The following is a 24,269-nucleotide window of genomic DNA, read 5'->3' as shown; positions in this document are numbered from 1 at the left end:
TACATGTAATAGTTATATATACAGGAAATAATTGGCCTAGAAAACGTAGGAAGACATTCAGATTCTCTCATGCAAACCCAGGAACAGGTTTATTCTATGTTACTCCAAACCCAGAGGCAGTATGGTAGAAGCCAAGTATTAAGGTGGCCTGTTTGGGGTAAAACTCACAAGTAGACATATCCAGGGATGGAGTGTTCTTCCTGTGGCTACAGCTCCCTGTACATAGGCAAGCAAAGGAGGTATGATGGGTTGTGATAATGGACAAGGAATTACTTCATTAGATACGTAAGTGAAGTGTGAACTATTAGGATTTTTTTAAAATTTTGATATGACATCAGACTTTTGGAAAAGTTGCAATATAATACAAAGAATTTCCTTAAACCCTTCTGAGAATCTTCCGATGTTAACATCTTACCATATTGCTTTAGCGTAATCATTATTTTTGTGTTTATTGGTACAGTCATGCCCCCCTTAATGATGGAATATGTTCCAAAAAATACATTCTTAGGCAATTTTGACATTGTGCAGATATCTAAGTCTACATGAGTCGCTCAGTGTGGCCTCTTGATGCACTTATAGGACATGGTAAACCCCAGATGTATGAGGCTGCTGCTGTCCTGAGCTGGCATGCTGTTCTATATTAAACTTTAAAAATTAGAAGTATATAATAATGATAAATGTTGTAGTATGGTAGATACATAAATCAAAAAGTACATAGTAATTTGTTATCATCAAATATTATGTACTATATGTAATAAATGCACTATTCATTCACATGACTGGCATTGCAGTAGGTTTGTTTATCCCAGCATCACCACAAACACCTGAGGAATGCTTTCAGCCATGAGGTTACAACAGCTATGATATCATCAGACAATAGGAATTTTTACAGCTCCTTTATAATTATATCGAATGTGTACAAATTCCATTGTTGATAAAAATATACAGCACATGACAGTATATTTATATGCAATGATTATGTGGGACCTTCTTCCTTCATTATTTTAGTTGTAGACATGATAGCCACCTCCTCCTAAAAGTGATACTGGATTTTTTTTTTTTTTTACACCAGGTACATTTTTCAACATAACCATGATATAATTATCAAGAAGTTAATATGGATGCAGTTATATTACATAATCTAAGGGCTTTATTCATGTTTTACCAGTTGTCCAGAAATATCTTTATTTCTTTTTACTTGTATAAAAGAGATTATTATGTATGTTGCAAGTAATCAATCAGTAATATACAAACAAAAGTTCTTATGGATATCATATACATATATGCATATATATTAGAGTATATACATTAACAATACACACATTTAAAGGCATTATATGCATTTTACATACATATATATACACACACACACACACACACATATATATATATATATATATATATATATATATATATATATATATATAAAACTTTATGTGTATATAGCAGAGAACAAAGGTCATATTTGAGAACATGTAAAACATTGAAAGGAATCCAAATAATTTTAATAAGTGAGCATTCTACAGAGTGTCATAAATCTAAAATATAAAGAAAGTAAAATTTTCCTAGAAGCTAAAAATAATAAAATAGCCTAACTTATATATGCTAAAACAGAGAAGAAAATATAAAATTTTTTAAACTAAGTTACAATAAAATGACTACACACCAGATTCTTGAGTCCAATTCAGTGCATAGAGGCAACTTCATACATGAAAAATACATTTATCAGAAAGTAAAAAAGAATGAAAACAAATCAACTTTGTGCTCAATTGAAAGATCCATAAAAAGAGAAAATTATTTTTTTAAATTTATTCTTTTTAGATATACATGACAGTAGAATATATTTTGATACAGAAAAAGGGAAATAAAGGGAACAGAGGTTGATATAGGAGTAGGAATGCTGAAGTCCGGCTGGGCAAAATAACCAGGTGGTGACAAGCAACTTGAAGGTTGAAGCAGGAACTGCTTTATTGCGGAGGAACTCAGAGGGAACTGAGCGGGAACTCAAGGTAGTGGGCACCCAAGGTAGCAGGCACCACTTTATTGCGGAACAGCAGAGGTATATATACCTAACTGATTACGCACAGCTTGACTCAATTAGCATCATCCAGATACAGCAGTCAGCCAATAAGGAATCCTCATCATCTCAATGGCTCAGGGCAGTGACATTGCTTCACAAACCACTCTTCCTGGCAAACTGCCAGGCGCCATCTTGACTTGATTTGTGGTTCCCAACATAGGAAAGACAGTGTAATGAATTGGACATAACCTTCCTATGTTCATGTATGAGTACATTATCAGTGAAACTCCACATCATGTACAACCACAGGAACGGGATTTCAATTAGAATAAGTTATATTCCATATTTGTATAATACATCATAAATGTTTTTTAATTGCAAACAGAATCTTAGCTCATATTCTACAATCAGCAGCTACCTTAATCCAGATAATTCCTCATTCTTTTATCTTTTGTGACATTGATTTTGAAGAGCAAAGGTCTGTTATTTGGTATAATATCCCTCAATTTAAATGTAAAAGAAACTGCAGCCTTTAGAAGGGGCTTCCTCAAGCAATTTCAACATCAAAATAAGTTACAAGAAAGGATTGTAACTCATTAAATAAGAATTCATGCTGATCTTTGCAAAAAGTGAACACATGGATGTAAATAGAGGAGAGGGAGAGCTCTTCCTTACTGTAGGATATAGATGTATCCTAATATTGATTCAGACAAATAGTATTACGGAGTGTAAAACTAGCTGATGGAAGTTTCAGGAGTAGCTAGATTTTGACTTAATATCAAACTAATCATGAAATACTTCCTAATAATGTACTAGTAAATTTGTAGTTGAAAATCCTGTCATATACCACCTTTATCACAGAATCAGTCAATATCACTGGCAGTAAGACAAAGCCATAATAAGTTTTGTGATGGGACAAACTGGGAAGACTACATCAATTCACTGTTATTTCATCTAAAAGTATGTAATCTGTTGATTCCCAAGTATTTTATTGTTTTAGGCTATTGTAAATGGGGGTGGTTCTCCTAGTTTCTCTTTCAGAGGATTTGATACTGATGTATAGAAATGACTTTGATTTATGAGTGTTGATTTTTATATCCTACTATTTTGCTGAATTCATTTATTCTAGATATTTTCTGGTGGAATTGTTTGGATCCTCTAGGTATAGAATCATGTCATTGGCAAATAGTGATGTTTGAGTTCTTCTTTACCTATCCATATCCATTTAATTTCTTTCGTTTGTCTAATTGCTCTGGTTAGAGTTTCAAAAACTATATTAAATAGAAATGGTGAAATAGGCATCCCTGTCTTGTTCCAGTTTTTAGAGGGAATGCTTTCAATTTTTCTCCTTTTAGAATGATGTTGGCCTTGGGCTTAGCATAGATAGCATTTACAATGTATTTAGCCAATACTGTGGGCAAGCTACATTAAGGAACATTTTATGCAATGGTCATTTTTTAAAAAAAAAATTAGTTGTTGATGGACCTTCATTTATTTATATGCGATGCTGAGAATCAAACCCAGTGCCTCACACATGTGAGACAAGTGCTCTACCACTGAGCCACAACCAGCCCGGTAATGGTCATTCTTAACTACTGATTTTCACAAAACTACTGTCTGCATTTGGGACACTATTGTGGTATCCTGAGGGTGTAAGATGCCAAAAATAGACAATGCACATCTTTCAGAAGTCCTCAGTTTCTAAGGAGTATTGGATCTAGGACCCCATGCCATGAATACCAGAATCCAGAAATGCTCAAGTCTCTTACCTAAAATATCAAAGTATTTCCATATAATCTATGCATATCTTTCTGTATCCTTAAAGTCATCTCTACATTGTTTATAATACTAATACTCACTTAGTATCCCATATCCAAAATGCTTCAGACTCAATTTTAGAATCTTTCAGACTTCAGCATATTTGACTAGATATAACCAGTTGAGCATGCCTAGTACAAGTATCAAAAATCAAAAATGCTCCAAAATCCCCAAATTTTTGAGTATCCCATTTAGGGACATTTTTGATTTGGGATGAGGGATGTTCAATTTATACAATGTAAATGGTGTGTAAATTGTTATTATACTGTATTGGTTAGAGAATAATGACAAGAAAATATCTGCATATATTTGGCATAGAAGACATTTTAAAAAATATTTTCAGTCTGAGGTTAGTTGGATCATAGAGCCTACAGATCTTGGGTGTTGAATATATTCCCCTTTAGGTCAGTAAAAATAAACATGAATTGGGTATGGAATAGAAAGCAACATTTGGATGAATTTTGAAGACGCAACTGGAAATTTCAAAGTTGCTTTGTGCATGCCACATCTTTTTACAATCCACCCGCAGATGGCCTGGGGATATGAATTTTTCTCCTCTTCCAGTAAGAGTTCTTCAACAGGAAGTATGAGAAGCACTGAACTACAAGAAACTGTGGAAGGCTGGGGATGTAGCTCAGTGGCAGAGTGCTTGTCCAGCATGCGTGAGGCCCTGAGTTGAATTCCCAGCAACAAAAGACAGAAAGAAACTGTGGTCTATGAATAGAGTAGAATGATTTGTACAAAATTCATATGAACTCTGCTATTTTTGCTTAACGTGTGCATCTGAGAAAAACAACCTTAAAGATGAGAACAACTAAGGCAGAAATATATAAGTTTCCAATATAGTTTGCTATGGATGTGAAAAAGAAAGTTTCCCCAAGTAATATTCCTTCATTATATTCATTGCCAGCTATTATTGTACCTAGAAGAATTTGCAGAACCATATCCACCACTTCTGTAGTGAATCACAGCTTAATTCAATCTCTCCTCCTTATGGTTGAATTTTACCTTAATGTTCCTGAAAAATAGCATTTATGTTGTTAAAACAAAACAAACTTCAGTAATAGTTTATCAGGAAGATAATGTAGATTTTAATTCAATTCTGACTTTTTCTATTAAGGAAAGTTTCTGACAGATAATAATAACAGCTGATAAACAACAAAATTCAGAGACTCACTTTTGTAATCTTCGAGGACTCTGATTTTCTTTGGTTGGGGTTACATCCCCCTACCACAGGAACAATCTGCTGATCCTGGAGGCCCAAGATCCTTCCTGAGTTAATAATCTGAGGTAATGTCTGAGGAAGAAGGAGGATTGACAATTTTAAAAATACGCAATTCAGGTTAAAAAGGACCTTGTATGAGAACCCATAAGGATGGAACTATCTGGCCCAGGTGGATTTGAGCTGCACATACAGGTTGGGTATGCCTTTCTGAAATGCCTGGAACCAGGAGAGTTTCAAATGGCCATATTTTTTTAGATTTGGGAATATTTACATAGACTTTACTCACTGAGCATCCCTAATCTGAGCATCCAAACTTCACAGTGCTCCAAACTTTGAATCTTTCTGAGCACCAGGTGTTGGCATTAGAGATGCTTGGTTCAGGCTTACAGCAAATAAAATACAAAATGGCAGGAGATACTGATACCAGATAATAATAGATAGTTCAGAATATGGAGGTGTTTGGATTCCCTGCTGAAAGTTGAGATTAATTCAGGATGTTGTTTGGGTGATTAAGATGCCTTGCAAGACAGTGGTATCATGTTTTCAAAATCCCCAACCCTTCCATTCACTGTGGTCAGAGGGATTTAAAGAGAGCTTGGTAACAACCTGTGGTTGCTGCTAGTGTCTGGACTTTTGCAGGGGTAGGTAAATTTGAGGTTCCAGGAAGGTAAAATTAACAAAGAGTTTTCAGCTACTTAAACATGGAGCTAAGGGGAAGAAAGGGAAGAGTTTTAGAGCTCTTCCAGCATTTTGGACTTTCTAGGTTTCTGATGTAAGTGACTGAATTGATAGTGATTCCATTAAGTGAAATTATGAACACAAAAAATCTGGCTTGTAAAACCAGATACTGACTTCAGGTTTTGATTATATTATGTGAAAATATTCATGGCCCATGGGATATTCAATGGACTGTTTTCATCATGCATTTGTATTGATGAGCCTGAAACTGAGGCATATAAGACCGGTATCAAAAGAACAAATTTGAGAATCATGTGCAATTAAGTGATAGTTAGGATAGGTTCCTAACAAGAAGATAGGAGAAGCAAGTTTTATCAGAAATACCTAAGATTTTTTTTTTTCATACTGTACCTTCTCTGCCCATACTACACCAGCTCTCAATCTGCAGGTGAGGAAAGAAAGAACAACAGGTCATGAGTGAAATTCTGTAATTGTTTAAGGAGTGAAGAGGAGAGGACCCAGGAAGGAGATGGACCAAAACAAAAGTGGAAGAAGCATTAGGAGATCCAACAGGGAATGGAGGTACTTATGAAGAAATAAATGGTATCAAAAGTTACAGAAAGAGTTGAGAAATGTCATTAGTTTTGACTACACAAAGGCCTTCATGCTCCTGGTAATGAAAGAGGTAACATGAGATTCCATACAGAAGAAAGTGGAGAGCCTATGGACAAGTCTTTCCAAAAGTTCAGTTCAACTAAAAAAGAGAAGAGCTGGAATAATAGTGGTAGGTAAGCATTTCAGGTCTACATGGCAATTTGATGCAATCCTGAAGATTAGGTGGGCTCATAGTTTAAACCTTTGTAGAGAAGGAAAAGGAGTGACAAAAGAGTGAAGAAAAGTCAAAGGAGCTGGATTGGAGTTCTGGGCTCAGCTGACTAGCTGTGTACTCTAACAGCAATTCCTGAAAGCCGCTCTCTGCGGACTACATGGCAACTTTCTTTTTAAAGGTAAGATTACTAGGACTCAAGACATTTGGAATTACACAATCTGGGAGCAGGGACCAGGATTACTTTCGTGACTTTGCTGTCTTTCATATTTTCCTCCTTCCGAGTAATCATGGTCAAAATCCCTGTGCCTGTTCCTCTCTTCCCACCTCTAAATATTGTCATGTTGTAGGTCTCTGTCTTGGAGCCTCTTGCCTCCTGAGGCTACAGATTCTCCATGGTTTCAATATTATGCAGATGACAAATACTCTCAGACTTAATGTTGTACCTCTTCTCTCAACTTCTTTGTCTACTGCCTGGGTGACCCGTCTACTTGGACAGTAGGCATGCCAAACTTAACATGTCCCAAAAGGAACTCATTGTGGGTGAAATCCCCACCAACACTGTTGGGAAGCTGTGTTGATTCCCCAGTCTTTCCTCTTTTAGTAGTGCTCTGAGAGGGGACCATAATGAGACTGCCTGTCAATCTTGACTTCATTCTTCTCTTCAGTCACATCCCACCCAGCAAGAAGTCTGGCCAGATCTTCCTTCAAAATGTATACTGGCTCTGACCTCTTCACCTGGTGTAAGCAATTACTGTTTGTCCACCGTGAGAGGCCCCTCCCTGCCCTTGTTCTTGCAGCCTACAAATCCATTCTCCACCCAGCAGCCAGGAATGATTATGTTGTTAAAAAATGCAAATGAGATTGTGCCCTTTCCATAGCTCAACTTCTCCTAATGGCTTTGTAAACACCTTACTACTGACTCCAGCACAAATTCAGCAGCCTCCCCCTCATTTTCCCCTAACCCAGGATGCTTCCTACTGCTATTGCAGTCCCAGTGACTTCTGTTCTTCCTCAAACTCCTATGACTGTTCCTGTTTCATGGCCATTTATTTTTCTCTTTGCCTGAAAAGTATCCCACAGATCAAGTGGTTGTCTCTTTCTTGCTGGCTCCAATTCCATTGCATTGTTCAGTCTCCTTATAAGATTTCATATAAAACAGGAATTTGGATAAAAAATGGATAACTTCAGGGATCTTTTGGATCCTATTCTGGCTAGATTGGTTTAGGGTAAAGGAAGGTGTAGTTATCTTCATCCCAGTCAGTGGTGTGGTGGCTGGAGGCAGGAGGTACTGGGTATTTGGTGGCACATTCCAATACTTATGTGCTCATGATGGTGGTAGCTGCATCTCGTCCTGGTTGACCTTCCTGGTCTCAGGGAGACCTGGGGTGAGGGAAAAATCAAACAACTAACAATGCAGTTAAAATATATCTTTTTCTTGCCTCTGGGTTGGCTTTTTCTTTCTCTGTCTCTTTCCTCTCCCTTCTCCCCCTTCCATCCCTCTGCAGTAACAGTATTGAATTATAATGAGGTGGTGAGCATTGAAAGCTTGAGGTTATTTTTAGGTCATTTCTTTTTAAACTCATTGCTAGTTCATAGCCCTCTAATTTCCTGTGGAGGGCTGGGAGGTCACTCAGGAAAATCAAGGATGATTCTTCACGTCTCTGCTGTTCTTAAAAGTTGGTTCCATCGACCGTGTTCATCAGGATGCTGAGCTGCAAGCCAACTGCTTATAGAAGATGTGAGAATAAAGCAACATCCAGACAGGGAACCCTGACAGTGGGAAGATGAACAGCATAACTTTTCCATATACTGCTTGGGAACTGAACAGCCTAGTGCAGTTAATGGTTCTTGGCACTGTACTTTTTGTCTTTTCTTTTTTCTTTCAAAAACACTTTGATTCAATGGCTGTTTCCGCCTTCACCTAAGACTCAATTTTTCCATTAGCACTACAAGAGCAATAGTACTTGCAGACATATGGAATGCAGAATTTATGTATATTTTGTCCCTATTGCATTCTATAAAATGTGATGAACAGGTACAAAAAATGTGTCCTCAATATGTTTAATGCCTTAAAGACAAGGGATCAGGGAACTGCTGTATTTTTACCTAATGAGTTTTGAAGATTGTTGAGATTTACTATTGAAGATTGTCAAAGATTGTTAAGATCTGCTCCTTAGGTCAAACTTCACCTGTCCTTTATGTATTGACCCAGCCAAACCAATTCAGTTAATAGGTGGAAAGTGCCTCTTATGGAACTTGGAGGCAAAGTAAACAGAAACCCTTCTGTAGGCATGATCTTCTCATGCAGGATTCCCACCTGTAGTCCCTTGCTGAGGGAAGTGGCACCGAGTGGCTTCTTAGGCGTAGGTGGTTATGTTATAAACCACGCATACATGCTGTCTTGTCTGTTTTGTCCATTGGATCAAGAATGGACTCCTGGGCAGGCTAGCTGCATGAGCTGACTCTGTATGAGAGATCACACCAGTATTAAAGTGATCTGATACTTGTCACTTCTTTCTTGTCTGAGGATAACCTGACCCAGAAAGAAAAATCAAGAGTGGGTAGTGAAAAGAGAAGGTGAAAGGCACACAAAAAACAAGCAGACAGCAATGGTCCTGAGAAGCCAGAGGCCATGGTGAGCTGCTAGCCATGGATAAGTTGGATTCATTAAGACAGAGTGAGAGGGAATAGGGGTGCAAAATAAGAGAGTACGTGTGCTAAGAGGACTGTGAAATCATCCAGGTATTGGAATTACACCTGATCTCTCTAGCCCCTTGTTTGACTGTGTTATAGCCTCTTTAAGACATAGTCTATGGTGACCCTGATTCTTTGAATGAAGTCAGGTCTTGTGATCTTTCTTGTTTTCCTATCAATCCTAGACTGGTAATTAAGATTTTTGTCTTCCTGATTTTCAGTAAACTCTCAATTTCTTGATGGAATCTGAATGAATCTTTGTTGTTGTCCTTTTAAACAAAAGAGGCCAAGCACAATGAAATTCATTGTGTTGGGAGCAGCTCAATTAAGAATAGGTTAAGTTCGTTCTCAAGGCACTTTTGGAAAGCTGCAGCTGTCTCTGCCCCACTACTGCTGGTAAAACTGGAGCTACTCCCTTGGCAACACCACCACTAATAGACTGTGCTCCTTGTGAACAGGGCAATGATACACAGTGCTAGTTATCAAATGTGTTATTGATAATAGTAATTTACCAGCAGAGGGTTTGCAGAGCACAGGGGACCTCACAAAGCCCTGAAGTCATTTTATGGTCCTGGAAACAGCCTTCAAAAGCTTCTGCATGACAGGACCCCTTGCATCAGCCAAATGCCTTGATGTCCCGGTAAGCAGAGACAGCTCATTGCCTGGCCCGCTGGGGGGAAGAAACCTGGAGAGTCAGTCCCATGGTGATTCACCTCTGGCCAGATGAGTCCCTTCTTCACTATTGCTGCAGGGTTTACATAGCAAAGGTTATGATTGTAATATTCAGGGACTCTAGAAAAGAAAGGGTATCATCTCTGTGTTCTTGGAATATAGGAATTTCTATGTGGGATTTTGTTTTCAAGTCAGATGTCTTTTAAGGAGATGTGGTTGAAATCGGAACTGGAAGATCCAAGGTAAAAAATGCATGATAAAAGTTAGGAGCAGCCTGATATTAGAGTGGATCTTGTACTCAAGAAACGTGCAATATCTATAGATTCAAGCAGAGGGCTTTTAGCCAGGCTGGCAAGAGAAACATACACAATGTGCCAAATGCAGAACACCATCAAAAGGAGTGAGGAATTTTCCTGACAGGAAGCCTTCGACAAGTTTCTCCTGGGAACTGGAGCTAGTAGCTAACTTCTCAGGCCATAACTGTTTATGGCTGGAGGAGTGAGGCAGAACCAAATGAAGGCACCCGGCCTTGACTTCCATTTTGCTGGTGGACATCTGTTATGCATTTGAACCAGCCCTTTTATTACAACAAATGATCTGTATTTGGCCAAGTTACAAATCTTTTTTATGTATGACAAATGTGGCTTATTGTTCCTTCAGAAAAATATGGTGGGAAAGATGCAAAGCTGGTTTCAATATCTGTATAGTTGGACAACTAATGGAACATGGTACCATCCTCCCACGGTCTTAACAAATGGCTATGACTATGACTATTAAAAAAAATGTCTATGATTTTTCACTGGCTGATTTGGTTTGAATGAGTAAATTATTTTTATTTCATTGCATTAACTGCCAGAACATTGAATGAGCCGATAACTCCCTGGTGTTGCCGAGCTGCGAAGAACTATTATTCGGAATTGAATTTTTATTGATTTTCTTGTGCTACAATGACTTTTCTAACATAGTAGCATGAAAGGAAAATGAGAAAAAGGCCAAATAGGGCATGGGGTGAGGAAGGGGAGCCGGCTGCTTCCTGTGGCCCAGCGTCAGGTGCCCTACTTATTGGTGGGGACTGCTGACTCTGGAAGATGCTCTTGCTGATTATGATGCACAGGTTAGCCACGTACCTGGCTCCTACTCCCCTTTCTCATCTTCTCTACTGCTTTGTTACTCGTCACTTGGGGCCTTGTTGGCATTCTGCTGTAGAACTATGGAGGGTGACAAAGTGAAGAAGGAGCAGAAGTAGCATAATGCACCAAATTGGTCAGTGCCAATGATGGTTCACAGCATTCACACACACACACACACACACACACACACACAGTGTCTATTGCATTTATGTATGAATGCTTTTCTTTTCCTAGCCATCTTAACAGAAACCTAGTTCCATATTAGTCCATAAATAATTATTCATGAGTTGGAGTGGGAATTTATATCTGCTCAATCCTTTGTTTAAGGAGTACTTATGAATTGACTACTGTATACCTGTCCAGTTACCACAGGTATGACAGCAAATAAAACTGATGAAAGGTTTTGCCCTCATGTCCCAGGACTAAGATATAATTAGAGAAGAATGTTTTAGAATTCACTGTTCCCTAAAGTTTAAAGGATATGTTTATTTTTGTTTTCTTCTTTGATATACCTGGTAGAGGTAAAACTTGACACAATAAAGTGAAACAAAATCTACTTCTCCCCTGACTTCTGACACAGTTTGGTTTAGTACATAGGTTCTTGACATCTCATAAAGTAGAGGGATTATTTTGGAGGGACTTTTTTTTTTTTTTGTGGTTGCAAAAGTAATCCATGTTGATAGCAGAAATTTTGAAAGAGGCAGAAACAAATGAAGTTGACAATTAATATATCCGTAATTGTCCCACAACAAAACTTTGAAATGTTAAACACTTCTTTTCAAGGTTTTTCCTATTACACATATAGTAATTTTCAATTTTCAGATGGGAGAGTTTTCTATTTTTAAACCACATTTTAAAATACTCAGGTTTTATGCAGGTTGATTCATTTCCTTCATGGAGAATAATGTGAAAGCTATTGTTTTACTTCTTCCCATAGACCATGGGTCTGTCCATGATTCAGAGTGAGATCAGAGGGTGGAAATATATTTATGCTCCACCCTCTCAATATATAAGAATAGAAGACAAGTCTAATATAGGAGTGTCCTTATGTGATGTAGCTTACGGAAAGAGAGGTGGCCAGGCAAGCATTTTGCAGAGTTGGAAGAAAGAAATAAGAGCATTTTTGAAGAAAAAAAAATGGGAGTGGGGGTTATGCTTCAAGCCAGCATAAATCTAAAACTACAGATGAGGACTTGGGTGTGTTCCATAGGTGTGTGAGTTGCTCTGCCTCAACTTGGCTGTTTCTCTGACAAACTTTCCTGCCATTTCTAGATTAAGTCTCACTGTGCTGTACCTGTAAGGAACTTACTACTACTTTCTCATCACTCATCCTCGTACCGCTTAATTATTCGTCTTGTGTCTATTCTTGCTGTTTGAGCGTATATTGTGGAAGGGCTGGGATGGCTTGTGTCATGTTCAATAACGTGTCTCCACTACTGTGTGTCACAGTGTCTGGTTCATGATCAAAAGTGTGAATGAATGAAGGAGATTGTTGCACATTTACTGAGTCCCTGAAGGCATATAACAAGAAGGACTGCCACCAAAATAAGTATGTAATGCATCTGTACCTATTTAATAGAGAAGTTGATGTACTGATAACAGTATAGTTACTACATTTGGAAAATGATTTTTACCTACCAACATATCTCTCTATATTAGTCATACATACACACACACACACAAGATAGAAATAATTAATGCCCATTATTTAACATTTTATTGAATATTAATCTACAATCTTCAGTAGTTTGAGCTTATCATTTTAAATGTCTATATAGTATTCCATTTTATGAATACACCAAATATAGGAAGTTAACCATTCCTTCATTGTTAAATATTTAGATTGCAGCATTTGTTCACTAAATGATACTTTGAATAGTAACACCATGCAAACATTTTTTTCTGTGTGGTTCTCTAATCATTTTCCTAGAAAACTATAGAAGTAGAATTATTGAATCATATAAATGAACCCTGTTAACTAATAGTTTAATTGAGGTATCCCCATACCATGTAATTCACTTCTAGGATCCTTTAAATAATAGCCTTATTGAAATATTCATATACCATGAAATTCACTTAATAATGTACAGAATTCAGTAGTTTTTAGGATATGCATAAAGTTTTGCAATCCTAGAGTCCATTTTAAAATATTTTCAAAACCTGAAAGAAAAGGATTCACTATCATCTTTCACCTTCATTTAATTTCAGCTCAAGCAACGACAAATCCATTTTTTGGCTATTTGGAATTATGTATAGTGGAAATTTCATATAAGTTGAAAATAAAATACATAGTCTTTCTGAATGGTTTATTTCACTTAACGTTATGTTTTTAAGATTCATTTATAATTTATTGCAAAATAATATTCCATGGATATTGTAGGACATGCATGTTATTTATCCATTCATCAGATAATGCCCCCATCAATGAACTTTTGTAGTAATTTTGGTACATTTAACAACTTCATATGCACCTGTTTCCATTTTTAGCAGTGTCTTGACATAATTTAATTTTCCATACTATTTTTAATGCTGGTGACTGTGATTAAAAAAACAAAAAACAAACAAAAAAAACAAAAAACTGGGGCTGGGGTTTGGCTCAGTGGCAGAACACTTGCTTAGCATGTGTGAGGCACTGAGTTTGATTCTCAGCACCACATATAAATAAAACATAAAGGTACTAAAAATATTTTAAAAAACAAACAAACATGTAGCCTGTTTAAAAGAAGAAAGCGATTCATCAACAGTTTTAAAATTGACATTTCTTAAATAATTTGGGCTACAGCCCTTTTAGATACCTGTATCCAGTTGTGTCTGGCTATTTTACTTTATGACATTTATGATTTTTTTTTTGCTTCCTACAGACTTTTTATATATTAACATTGATAATATTCAGCCCAGCATTTTGGCCTATGATGTTTTTAGATGATTTTTTTTTTAATTTTGACAAAACAGTATCTACCAATCATTTCCTTAATGGTTTGTACTTCAATTTTAAGTTTATATTACCATCTTGTTAAGATCCAGTAGATATTTTATTTTATTATTGATGTGGCTTCATGTAAAAATATTTCTTTTATGGGATCTATTTTGGTGTAAATAAAACATACATCTAATTTTATTTTTATGCGGAAAAGTAATTAGTCATCTTAATACCTTTCCCCACTTAATTTCAGTCACTTTTATCATAACACCAAATAATTCTTTTTATTTGAATATCTCTGTAAAATGCTCTAGTTCATAATTAATTTGTGTCTGATTTATGACAAACCACTCCATTATTCCATTTTAATTATCACAGCTCTATAATAGAATTTAATAATATATGAGATCTTTATTTAGCCCTGTTACACAAGCAGTGCTCTTAGAAGAACGTAAGTATGTTAGTGGATTTATTCTCCTTACATTACAGATGAGGAAACTGAGGCAAAGGGAGATTAAAGATAATTAAGAGTCAAGGTGCTAAGGGGAATGAAGGGAAGGGACAGTAGAATGAATCAGATGTAATTCCCTAATGTTTGTATGTGAATACATGACCAGTGTAACTCCACATCATGTACAACCACAAAAATGGGAAGTTGTACTCCATGTATTTATCATATGCCAAAATGCATTCTACTGCCATGTATATCTAAAACAAACAAATAAAAAATAAAATAATAAATACAAATATTAAATATATTTGCATATCAAAGTCTTATGCTTCACATTAAGAAAAAGAAAAAGACTCAGAAAAAGAAAAGTGTCGAGGTTCTAATGAGTGGCATTCTCAGAATTCAAACAGATAAACAGGCTCTAGTGCCTAACCACCTTCCTCAGTTGCTCATGAAGTCTGGAACATCTGATACAGCAGTTTAATTTCACATTATTAGTTATTACACATGTTTATGATGTATTGTACATTTCTATTTCCAGATTTGTTGGATTTTTATTAATTCTATTTTTAAAGTATTTATATTTAAAACTTTTAAATGGTATTGCCTGCTGCCAACTACAACTTCTAAATACTCAATCTCTTACTTTGACTTGTTTTCTGATAGATTATTAGAGAAGGTAATGTTTCCTTTTCAGAAAGGATATATAAGAGGGATCATAATTTCTTGGCCCTATGTTGTCTCTGACACTATATTTTTATTATTTTACTCATGAATCATAACCATGTTTAGAAATAGAAAATTAACGCCTAAGCTTATTTTCTAAAACCAGAACAAGGAATGTGATGAATCGAAATATGATATATAGTGATACAAGGAAATCATGGCATATCCTGGTATTTACTACATTATTAATTACTTTTTTTACTTATTTTTTGAAAAAAAAATACTTGTGAAATTATTACTTTCACAATTGTATTAATTTATTAAAATTCAAAGTGTCAACTAGGGATATATGTAAGTATTTTTTTTCTTTTAAATGCTATTTTTTTCTTTGTATCCTATGATCCCTTCTGGAAACGCAAGTCATTTTCCAGCTCAGAGAATTATTATCATTATTAAATTGATTTTTTTCTCAGCTTGTTGTGCCCTTTTAAAAATCCCTATTATGCATAATACTGTACTGCTCTATCTGCACATTATCTTTGTCATTTATTTCATCCTTTTTCTGGCAATGTCATTAACACTTTATCACCTCCTCTTGCCTCATGTATTCCTCATGTATTTATTGTGTATTTATTCTCTGTATCAGATTTTGCAAGAGACACTAAAAATAAAGGGAAGTGCTTCTCACACATAGAACTCACCTTCACAGAACTGATGATCTAACATAACAAGGAAACAGATATGGAGCAAGTCATTATAAGTGCCTTGCTAGAGGACATTTCTTAGACTGCATCGAGTTGCTTCCTGACACAGTGAATGCCAGTCTCTACTCCTGCTGACCCATGATTTCTGGAGCTGGGGCTGGGACTCCTGTGCTAGATTCTGGCTCCCATTAAAGTTCTACCAAAAAGGCAGCAGCAGGGGCTGAACATGAGGAAGAGGGAGAAAGAACATGTGCTGTTCATTTTCTCTCCCTGTCAGCATCACCTCAGCAGATTTTCTTCATCCTGGAAGTGCAAGTTGCTTCTTGATTCCAGCTGGTTTTTACAAAACTCTCCAAGAGCCAGCTGCCTTGTGCTCCTTAGAGATGCTAGCAGCAGGCTTTGGGTGCAGCAAGCTTTGAGTGTGAGTCTCCACTCTTCAGTTCCTCTACCCAAGTCCCTGAGCACCGGCTGCCCAGTGTCCTCTTCATGGGTGTTTGGATGCCCTTTAAGCTTCAGAGTTTAATATCTCTGGCTTTTTCTATGTGTCCTCCCATCCCCATCCCCCAAACAGGATCTGCTTCCTGCTATTCTCCCTTTCCTTGTTGATCCTCCAGTTTCTTGTGTCCATAATTTCTGTTAAAACAACTAGTGTCCTTTCTGTTTTACTGGATGAATCCTGACTGACAGACCTGGCTTCTATTTCATCCATTCTGTTTTTTTGCAATGCTATACACATATTGTATGTTACTTATGTTATATATAAACAGAAATGCATAAATCCCTAACCTAAATATGTGTGTTTGTGTGTGTTTCTAATTCAGCAGTTGTGTTTCTTTTCTTAATATTGGCAGTTTATTGATCTCAGATATTATCCCTCTCATAATTCCCCACTCTTGCTTCTCAGTTGCTGTTGCCTTTTAACTTTAAAGAAATTGAATTAGAAATTGTCCAAAAAAAAAATGAGTCTGTCTTCTTGTCTTCTTAGAGGAAGATATTTAATTGCAATTTTATGATGTCTTCTTTTTTTTACTTGTTTTTTTTTATTATTAGTTGTTCAAAACATTACAAAGCTCTTGACATATCGTATTTCATACATTTGATTCAAGCAGATAATGAACTCCCATTTTTACCCCATATACATATTGCAGATTCACATCGGTTACACATCTACTTTTTACATACTGCCATACTAGTGTCTGTTGTATTCTGCTGCCTTTCCTATCCTCTACTATCCCCCCTCCCCTCCCCTCCCATCTTCTCTCTCTACCCCATCTACTGTAATTCATTTCTCTCTCTTGTTTTCTTTTTTTGTAGTGTAGTTCTTTTTCACATAGCTAGGAATGTTTTCTCTACTATTAGAAAATACACAGGCTCCTGTCTGAGTCTTTCAAGCCTTGGAAGGAACATAGGTGATAACAGTGTTTAGAATGCCTATTCAGAAACTAATTCGGTTGAGGGACTTGTGGTGACAATCATGGGTAGAGCTGGAAGCATTTGCCCGTGTCCAAAAGTTGATTTCCCCAAGTTTTAGTTTTGGCATAATTAGTACCTAGCAAGAGTTTGTCTCTAGGTTGACCCTTCTTAGCATTCAGGTGTTGGTCCTCCTCAGGAGTCAGTGACATCACACAAGGATCAGGTGTAGGCAGCGATTGTCCAGTTTCTCACCGAATGTGATGCCCAGTGCCTGATCAGCTGCCCATCATCACTTATGACGTTAATCCTCTATCATATCTTCAGGCATATATGACATCCCTCCTGTTCTATGACCCTCCTTCATTGCCTTTAATCTGTAATCTTTTTATCTGCACATTGGAAAGTAAGTATGTGCTTCCCTGTTGGAAATCTTTTCTTCGCATGAGTTTGAATGTCCCTGCGATAGCAGAGCAGGTTGGCTTGGTCCTTTTTTCAGAGTGATCTTTCCTGCATGAGATCTACCAGAAATTCCTCCAAGTGCCTCGTTTATGGGTATTCCCTTTCCTGGGTCCCAGTGTCAATTCAGGGTTTTCCCCTTTTTATATGCATATTTAATTATCTATCTCCTGGGAATGGGAAAGATAAATGGCTTGTTTTCTTTTCACCACCAATGTAGTTAAGTGTGGAGAAAAGCAGAAACTAAGCATTTATTAAACTTTCTGTTTCTATTGTGCAAAAAAATGAAATAGAATTAGACAATAAATAGAAATTTCCACTATTGGTTTTATATACTTCACCTGGTTGATACAGATTATTTTTCAAAACTTCAACCATCATTTTAGCAGCACCAAATGAAAACACAGTGACCAAAACAAGAAGGAAAAAAAAAGTGAAAACAAAACATCGCTCTCACACATACACACACACACACACACACACACATATACACACACAAAAAACATCGCTCTCTCTCTGTCTCTCTCTCTCTCACACACACACACACACACACACACACACACGACAAATCCTTCCATTAGCAAACAGATATCTCATATGTTACAATCACTCTCTCTCTGATAGATTTGATATAGTTCTGATAAGTGACCAGGTCCTATGGAGAAGAGAGTTTTGACTGAGATATCCCTCATTGGACAGCAGAGGAGGATCAGTGGTCAAATCCTACCTGCAGGAAGTTCAGGATTTCTAATTCTTAGGTTTACTCACAGTACTGTCAGTCAGGTTTTGTTGTGAGTTACAGGAATTCTTCACACTTGGAGTCAGAAGTCCTAGATCATAATGGGCTGAGGAAATTAGCCACAGAATTTGGATACAAGCTGGCTCTGCAACTCAGGGGACAGCAGAGAAATGTGAGGATGGATCTTGTCAACTGGTTGCAATTTGAGTCCTTTTGAGATATTTTGCCATCAATATGTTCATGAAGTCCTCTGAATATATGGCCCTGCTACTGACTAAAGACATCAGTTGCCTCTGGGAGGAAAACCATTAAGAGTAAAACTCTGAGGAAAGTGAATTCGTGGATTGCGGTGCTTGTTATTCATTGAGTGTTTTTGACTTGCTAAAAGCGAGTTTAATGTATTTATACAATTTATAAAGATGTAACTGATTCTGGAGCTCTGCTCCTTAAAGGGAACATATTTCATGTTATTGTAAGCACTGAAGAAAATTAAATCAATAAATCTACAGCCCGTAATTTGAGATACTCAATTTGAAGAAAAATATATTGTCAGGGAGGGAGGGGGAAATCTTCTAATTTGAGGAAGACTTGTAAACAACCTGTCTTGACTCCACTGTCCCATGCATTCAGGTGACAGCAGGAATTACCTTTATACCAGAAGATGATGAGTGTGTTAGCGTGACACCTTCCAGGAAGCAAAGGCCAACTCCCTACCTTTTTTAATGAAGCATATGCTTAAGGAGAGAGCAATGCAAATGAAGCTGTCTCTGGCTGAGCTGTCCCTGTGTTGTTCTTTTCCTTTAGGAGGCTTTGCTGGTTGACAGTCAGACTGGGTGTCAGGAAGCTTAGTGGATTTTTTTTCTCTCCCTGGCATTGATGCTCTTTGTGACCACTGGCAAGCCAATTAACCTCTTAAAGCGTCACCCTTCCGTGTGTAAAAGGTTAATAGTGCAGCTTGTTTGCAAAGTGCCTCAAGCCCTCCGTGAAGGGCACTACCCAAATACCCAGCATTGCTATTTGACTGAAGGGTATTGTATTTTTTAATTATATGTTTGGTTGGATAGGTTATAGATTTTGTTGTGGCTGAATGTTGCCCCTTCTCCCTGGTTACAAATAAAACAACTAATAGGTGATCTCACTCTATTACCATCTTCCTGAGCCCCCTCGAGGTTTATGGGAATGACAGAGGTTATAGATTAATAACGCATTCTTTAGTTAATAAAAAACATCATGTGCATCTCAACTGTATAATGGCTGTGGATGGCAATTTATTAGGCCCAGCGTCTCATCAGATGCTAAGCAGATAATGCTGGCAAAGATTCATGAAATGCTGAGGTTCTCTTTTCCCTGTCCCCCAGTAATTTTATTTATCCTTCACATGGATAGAGAACATTAGGAGCAGTTTTATTAAGGTGTTTTTCCACCGTGTTTCTCAGTATTTGGAAACTATGCTCTTTTTCTGGAACTCCTGGACAAGTGACTTGTTTCTGGGCATCAAAGATGTGACATTGAGCTCAATGATTCATGTAGTTAGAACAAATGTGAATAATATCAGCCTAGAGAAAATCATCATATTTCTCATACTTCTTCACAGATTTACGGAAAAACTTTGAACAAGATCCACAAGGAAGGGAGGTTCCCATTGAAGGCATGATAGTGCTCCACTGCCGTCCGCCGGAGGGCGTCCCTGCTGCCGAGGTAAGAGGGGCTCTCAGAACCAGGCTGTTCCTAGGAGGGACGCCAGAGACTTGGGTGACTATAATAAGTGCAGTAGTAGAGTCTATATCTGGTATTCTTCCTGCCTGAACCCAGTTGCAGGAGATGTTTAAGAAACTGAAGAGAAGAAGATAGAGAAGCAAGTGGGAGTCTCCCATCCAATCTCTTATTGGTAGGCAGTGTGGGTAGCATCTGATGTGCAATCTTGCCCCCAGCGGCTTCAGTTGATGCAGGTATTATCCTGTGTCCCCAGCTAGGGCCCCCTCATCTGCACATCAGCTTATGGATTATATTTGATCTTCGACAGGCAAAACCATGTGAAAAGTGCAAAGGGGAGGTGGTAATCCCCTAGTCTTGTGCCTCACTGGGGGGCTGCTCCGTCATCACTTGTTCATAGAACAAGAACCCATATGAGCACTTTTTACATTGTAACACTGTACTGGCGTTAGGGACATGAAATGTGATGAAGCCACAGGTCTCTGATCTGGTGTCCTTCCTTCACAGTGAGGCATCTGGAATCCAGGGTCACTGTTTTTTTTTTTACTCCTGGCATGTTTTATAGAACTTCTTCTATATTGTTAAAATACAATGGTGACAAAAAATACACTATGAGAGCAGTGAAGGCTTTCTAAATCTTTTAGCCACATCTGAAAGATGTTCTCATAGACTAATAATCTCATTATTGTTGGGGGAGGGGACGAAGAAGCAAAGCATGCTTTGTAGAAATTACATAATTTATAAACATTGGCTTGAGTTTAGCAGTAAATGGTCCAGTTGCAATTCTTCTGTGTGAAACTAAAAAGCTGTGTCTGGAGCTATAGTTTAGTCACTGAGAAGTAGATATATTTAAAAATCAAAACAAAACAAAATAGGCTTTGTCTTGCGTTTTAGCTAAAATAGCTATGGGATGTTGCAATTGGGAAGACAAAGGAAAGAGGGAATGAAAAACACACACACTTGCACATTCAGACAGAAATCATGCTGGGTGGACACTATTCAAAGCTCAAATGGTTCATAGAAATGAAGTAAACGGACTTGAAAATTAAAGTGCACACGCCATGTGTGGTATGAAATTATTAGAAAGGAAAATGCTTATTTTTAGGTTTTTATTTAATGTGGAGCAAAAAGATGTTGATCTTCTTTTACTGCCTTTTTAAGCCTACAAAGAGTGAGCCCTGTTTTCCCAGGCAGGGTGTTATTCTGCAGGTAAATATTTCAATCTGTTTTAGGACATACCCCATGCTCCTGGGAGTCGACTTAACTTATCAGTAAGTCTGCACTGTCACTACCCATCTCTCAAAGTCTCAATTTATAAGTGGTTCTTGCACAGTAATGTGCAGTTACTGTCACACCTCCCACGTAGACAATCCCCTGGTCCACTCAGGTTTCCTTCCAATTCTGTGCTGGGTCGCCATCGTTGACTTTCACAGCCATAGAGAAGAATGAGGGGAGGGAAGCTAATTTTTTTTTTATTAGCAATTTGCATATGGGAACCCTGCATACTCTATATGTCTAGAATCAATTTTTATAGCTGGAGGAAAGCTTAGATATTGCCTGGTTCTACCTTTGTATTTAAGGGGCTGGAAAACTGATGTTCAGATCAATGACCTACTAAAGGTCTTGCAACTACTTAAAGAACTCTGTTTCTTTGTTTTGAATTCTCCAAATGTATTTTAGCCACTCATAGAAAAAGTTGGTTTGGGTACCTTATAAAAGGCCCTCACAGTCTGGCTTGCTATGATCTTACCTTCTGCACCTGAGTCACTACAGCCACACTGGGCTCTCAGTCTGCTTCAGGTGTGATGTGTCTCAGAAGGATGTAACCAAATGTGTAAGTCTCTGGGCTTGCTTGGTGAGGTCTTTCCTGGACCCTGTTGAAAATGTCACTTCCCACTCCACAACCTCTACTCCTGAGCCCTTTCCTTTGCTTTGTATTTTCTTTTTGTCACTTATCACAAACATACTGTATTTACATTGCAGATTTTCTGTCTTCCCCACTGGAATTTAATTTCCACAAGGGGAATTTTTGTTTCTTTTGTTCATCTCTACAATTCCAGAACATAAAACACTGCCTCTCCAGACTTTTATCAAAAGATAACAAGTGCTGACGAGGATGCGGAGAAGAGAGAAGTTTTGCATGCTGTTGGTGGGAATGAAAATTAGTATAGGCATTATGAAAAACAGTGTGGAGGTTCCTCGAAATTTAAAAAATAGCAATACCACTAACAGGTGTATATCCTAAGGAAATGAAATATGTGCATTATCATGTTCCTTGCAACATTAATCACAACAGCCAAGGCAGGGAATCACCCTATGTTTTCAATGACAGATAGATGAATAAAAAAATAGTGTGTACGTGATGGAATACTGTTTAACCTTAGAAAAGGATTCTTTCATTTTTGACAACATCAATGAACTAGGACATTATATAAAGTGAAACAATGACAAATGCCACGTGATATAATTTATGTGTGCAATCTGGAGAGTTAACATCAGAGAAGCAAAGAGTAGAATACTGGGGTAAGGTCTAAGGACACAAAATTTTAGTTATAAGACATAAGTTCAAGAGATCTGTTGCACAACATGGTGACTGTAGTTAATATCAATAATCATGTGCTTGAAAATTGATAGAGTAGCTTTTAAGTGTTCTTTCCACAAGAAAGGATAAGTGTGTGAAGCAATGCATATATTAATTAGCTCAATTTTGCCATTCTACAGTTTTACATATTTAAAAACATGTTGTACACAATAAATATATATCATTATCAATTAAAATAGGAATTAAATTTTAAAAATGTGAAAGTACTTCTAACATTGAAATGCTCTATGAATAATTTTTTTTGTAAGCTGTCTTAATCAGTTTATACTGCTGCAACAGAATAGCATGAACTGAGTATCTTGTCAACAACAGAAATTCTTTTTTTTTCTTACATTTCTGCAGGCTGCAAATCCAAGGTCAAGAAGCCTGCAGATTCAGTGTCTAGTGGTCCATTTTCTGATCATAGACAGCTATCTTCTACCATAACCTCTCATGGCAGAAGGTACAAACACTTTGGAGTCTCTCTAATAAGGACACCAATAATAATAATAATAATAATAATAATAATAATAATAATGATAATAATAATTGTAGTAGTAGTAGTAGTAGTAGTAGTAGTAATGACCCAGAGGTGCCGCCTCCAACCATTACACTAGGGATTTGGTTTCAATGTATGAATTCTTAGGAGACATAAATATTCAGTCTATGGCACAGCCCATAAAAAATTTATAAGAAAACACAAATCACTCAATAGAAAATGGACAATGGACACAAAAGACAGTTTTTTAGAAAATAAAATGTAAATGACCAGCAAATAAGTAAAATCAAAGTGTTCAACATCACTCACAATTACAGATGTGCAAATTAAAGCAATAATGTATCACTTTTCATCTACCAGATAAACATCTTAAAATTCAACAATGGTTATTGTTGACAAGAACATGAAGAAATAGGTACTCATTCTCATATATATTGAACAGATATTTACCAAGTTCTGTTCTTAAACACAAAAATGAAACTTCAAATTTAGGCAATCTTTCAGGAGAGCAATTTATAAATATCTAATAACATTTAAAGTTCACACATATCAATAATATTTTTTGATTATGAATGAAAACTAGTTTTCTAAATTTGTTGATGAATAATTGATGTTGTATCAGAATTAGCCCATTATAAAAATTGTGAAATTTACTAGATTTCTGATATGATTATTTTTTATGTGTTTTTCTCTCATTACTGGATAAAAGCCAGTGAGGAGAACTTTTCCCACTTGCTCTTTGAAGACATAAATTTTAAAAAGAAAAGAGTTAAGAATGTATAGTATGGTAAAGTAATACCCAACAGCAAAAACATTTCTTGGCCAAAAATGCATCCATGTGAATGGATAAAGAAAATATAGTGTATATATACAGAACAGAATATTACTCAACCATAAAAAGGATGACTTTATGACTTTTGTTGGTAAATGGATGGATCTGGAGAATCTTATGTGAAGTGAAATAAGACAATCCTAGAAACCCAAAAGTCAAATGTTCTCTTTGATATGGTTGCTCACATACAACAAGAGGGGCAGAGAATAGAAGTTTATTGGATTAGACA

At 36.9% G+C, this 24,269-nt stretch overlaps 1 protein-coding gene across 1 annotated transcript in view; it reads left to right on the top strand.

Moving 5' to 3' along the window:
* Positions 1–24,269, top strand: part of Unc5d (unc-5 netrin receptor D) — a 278,883-nt gene that overhangs the window by 72,463 nt on the left and 182,151 nt on the right. The window contains exon 5 of the mRNA XM_071609300.1: positions 20,010–20,113. Coding sequence (XP_071465401.1) covers positions 20,010–20,113 — 104 coding nt within the window. The remainder of the gene's footprint in view (positions 1–20,009; positions 20,114–24,269) is intronic.

This window comes from Marmota flaviventris, chromosome 3 (genome assembly GCF_047511675.1).
Source record: "Marmota flaviventris isolate mMarFla1 chromosome 3, mMarFla1.hap1, whole genome shotgun sequence".
In the NCBI taxonomy this organism is placed as follows: Eukaryota; Metazoa; Chordata; class Mammalia; order Rodentia; family Sciuridae; genus Marmota; species Marmota flaviventris.
The sequence above is the reverse complement of the archived record's forward strand: the minus strand, read 5'-3'. Positions and strand labels throughout refer to the sequence as shown.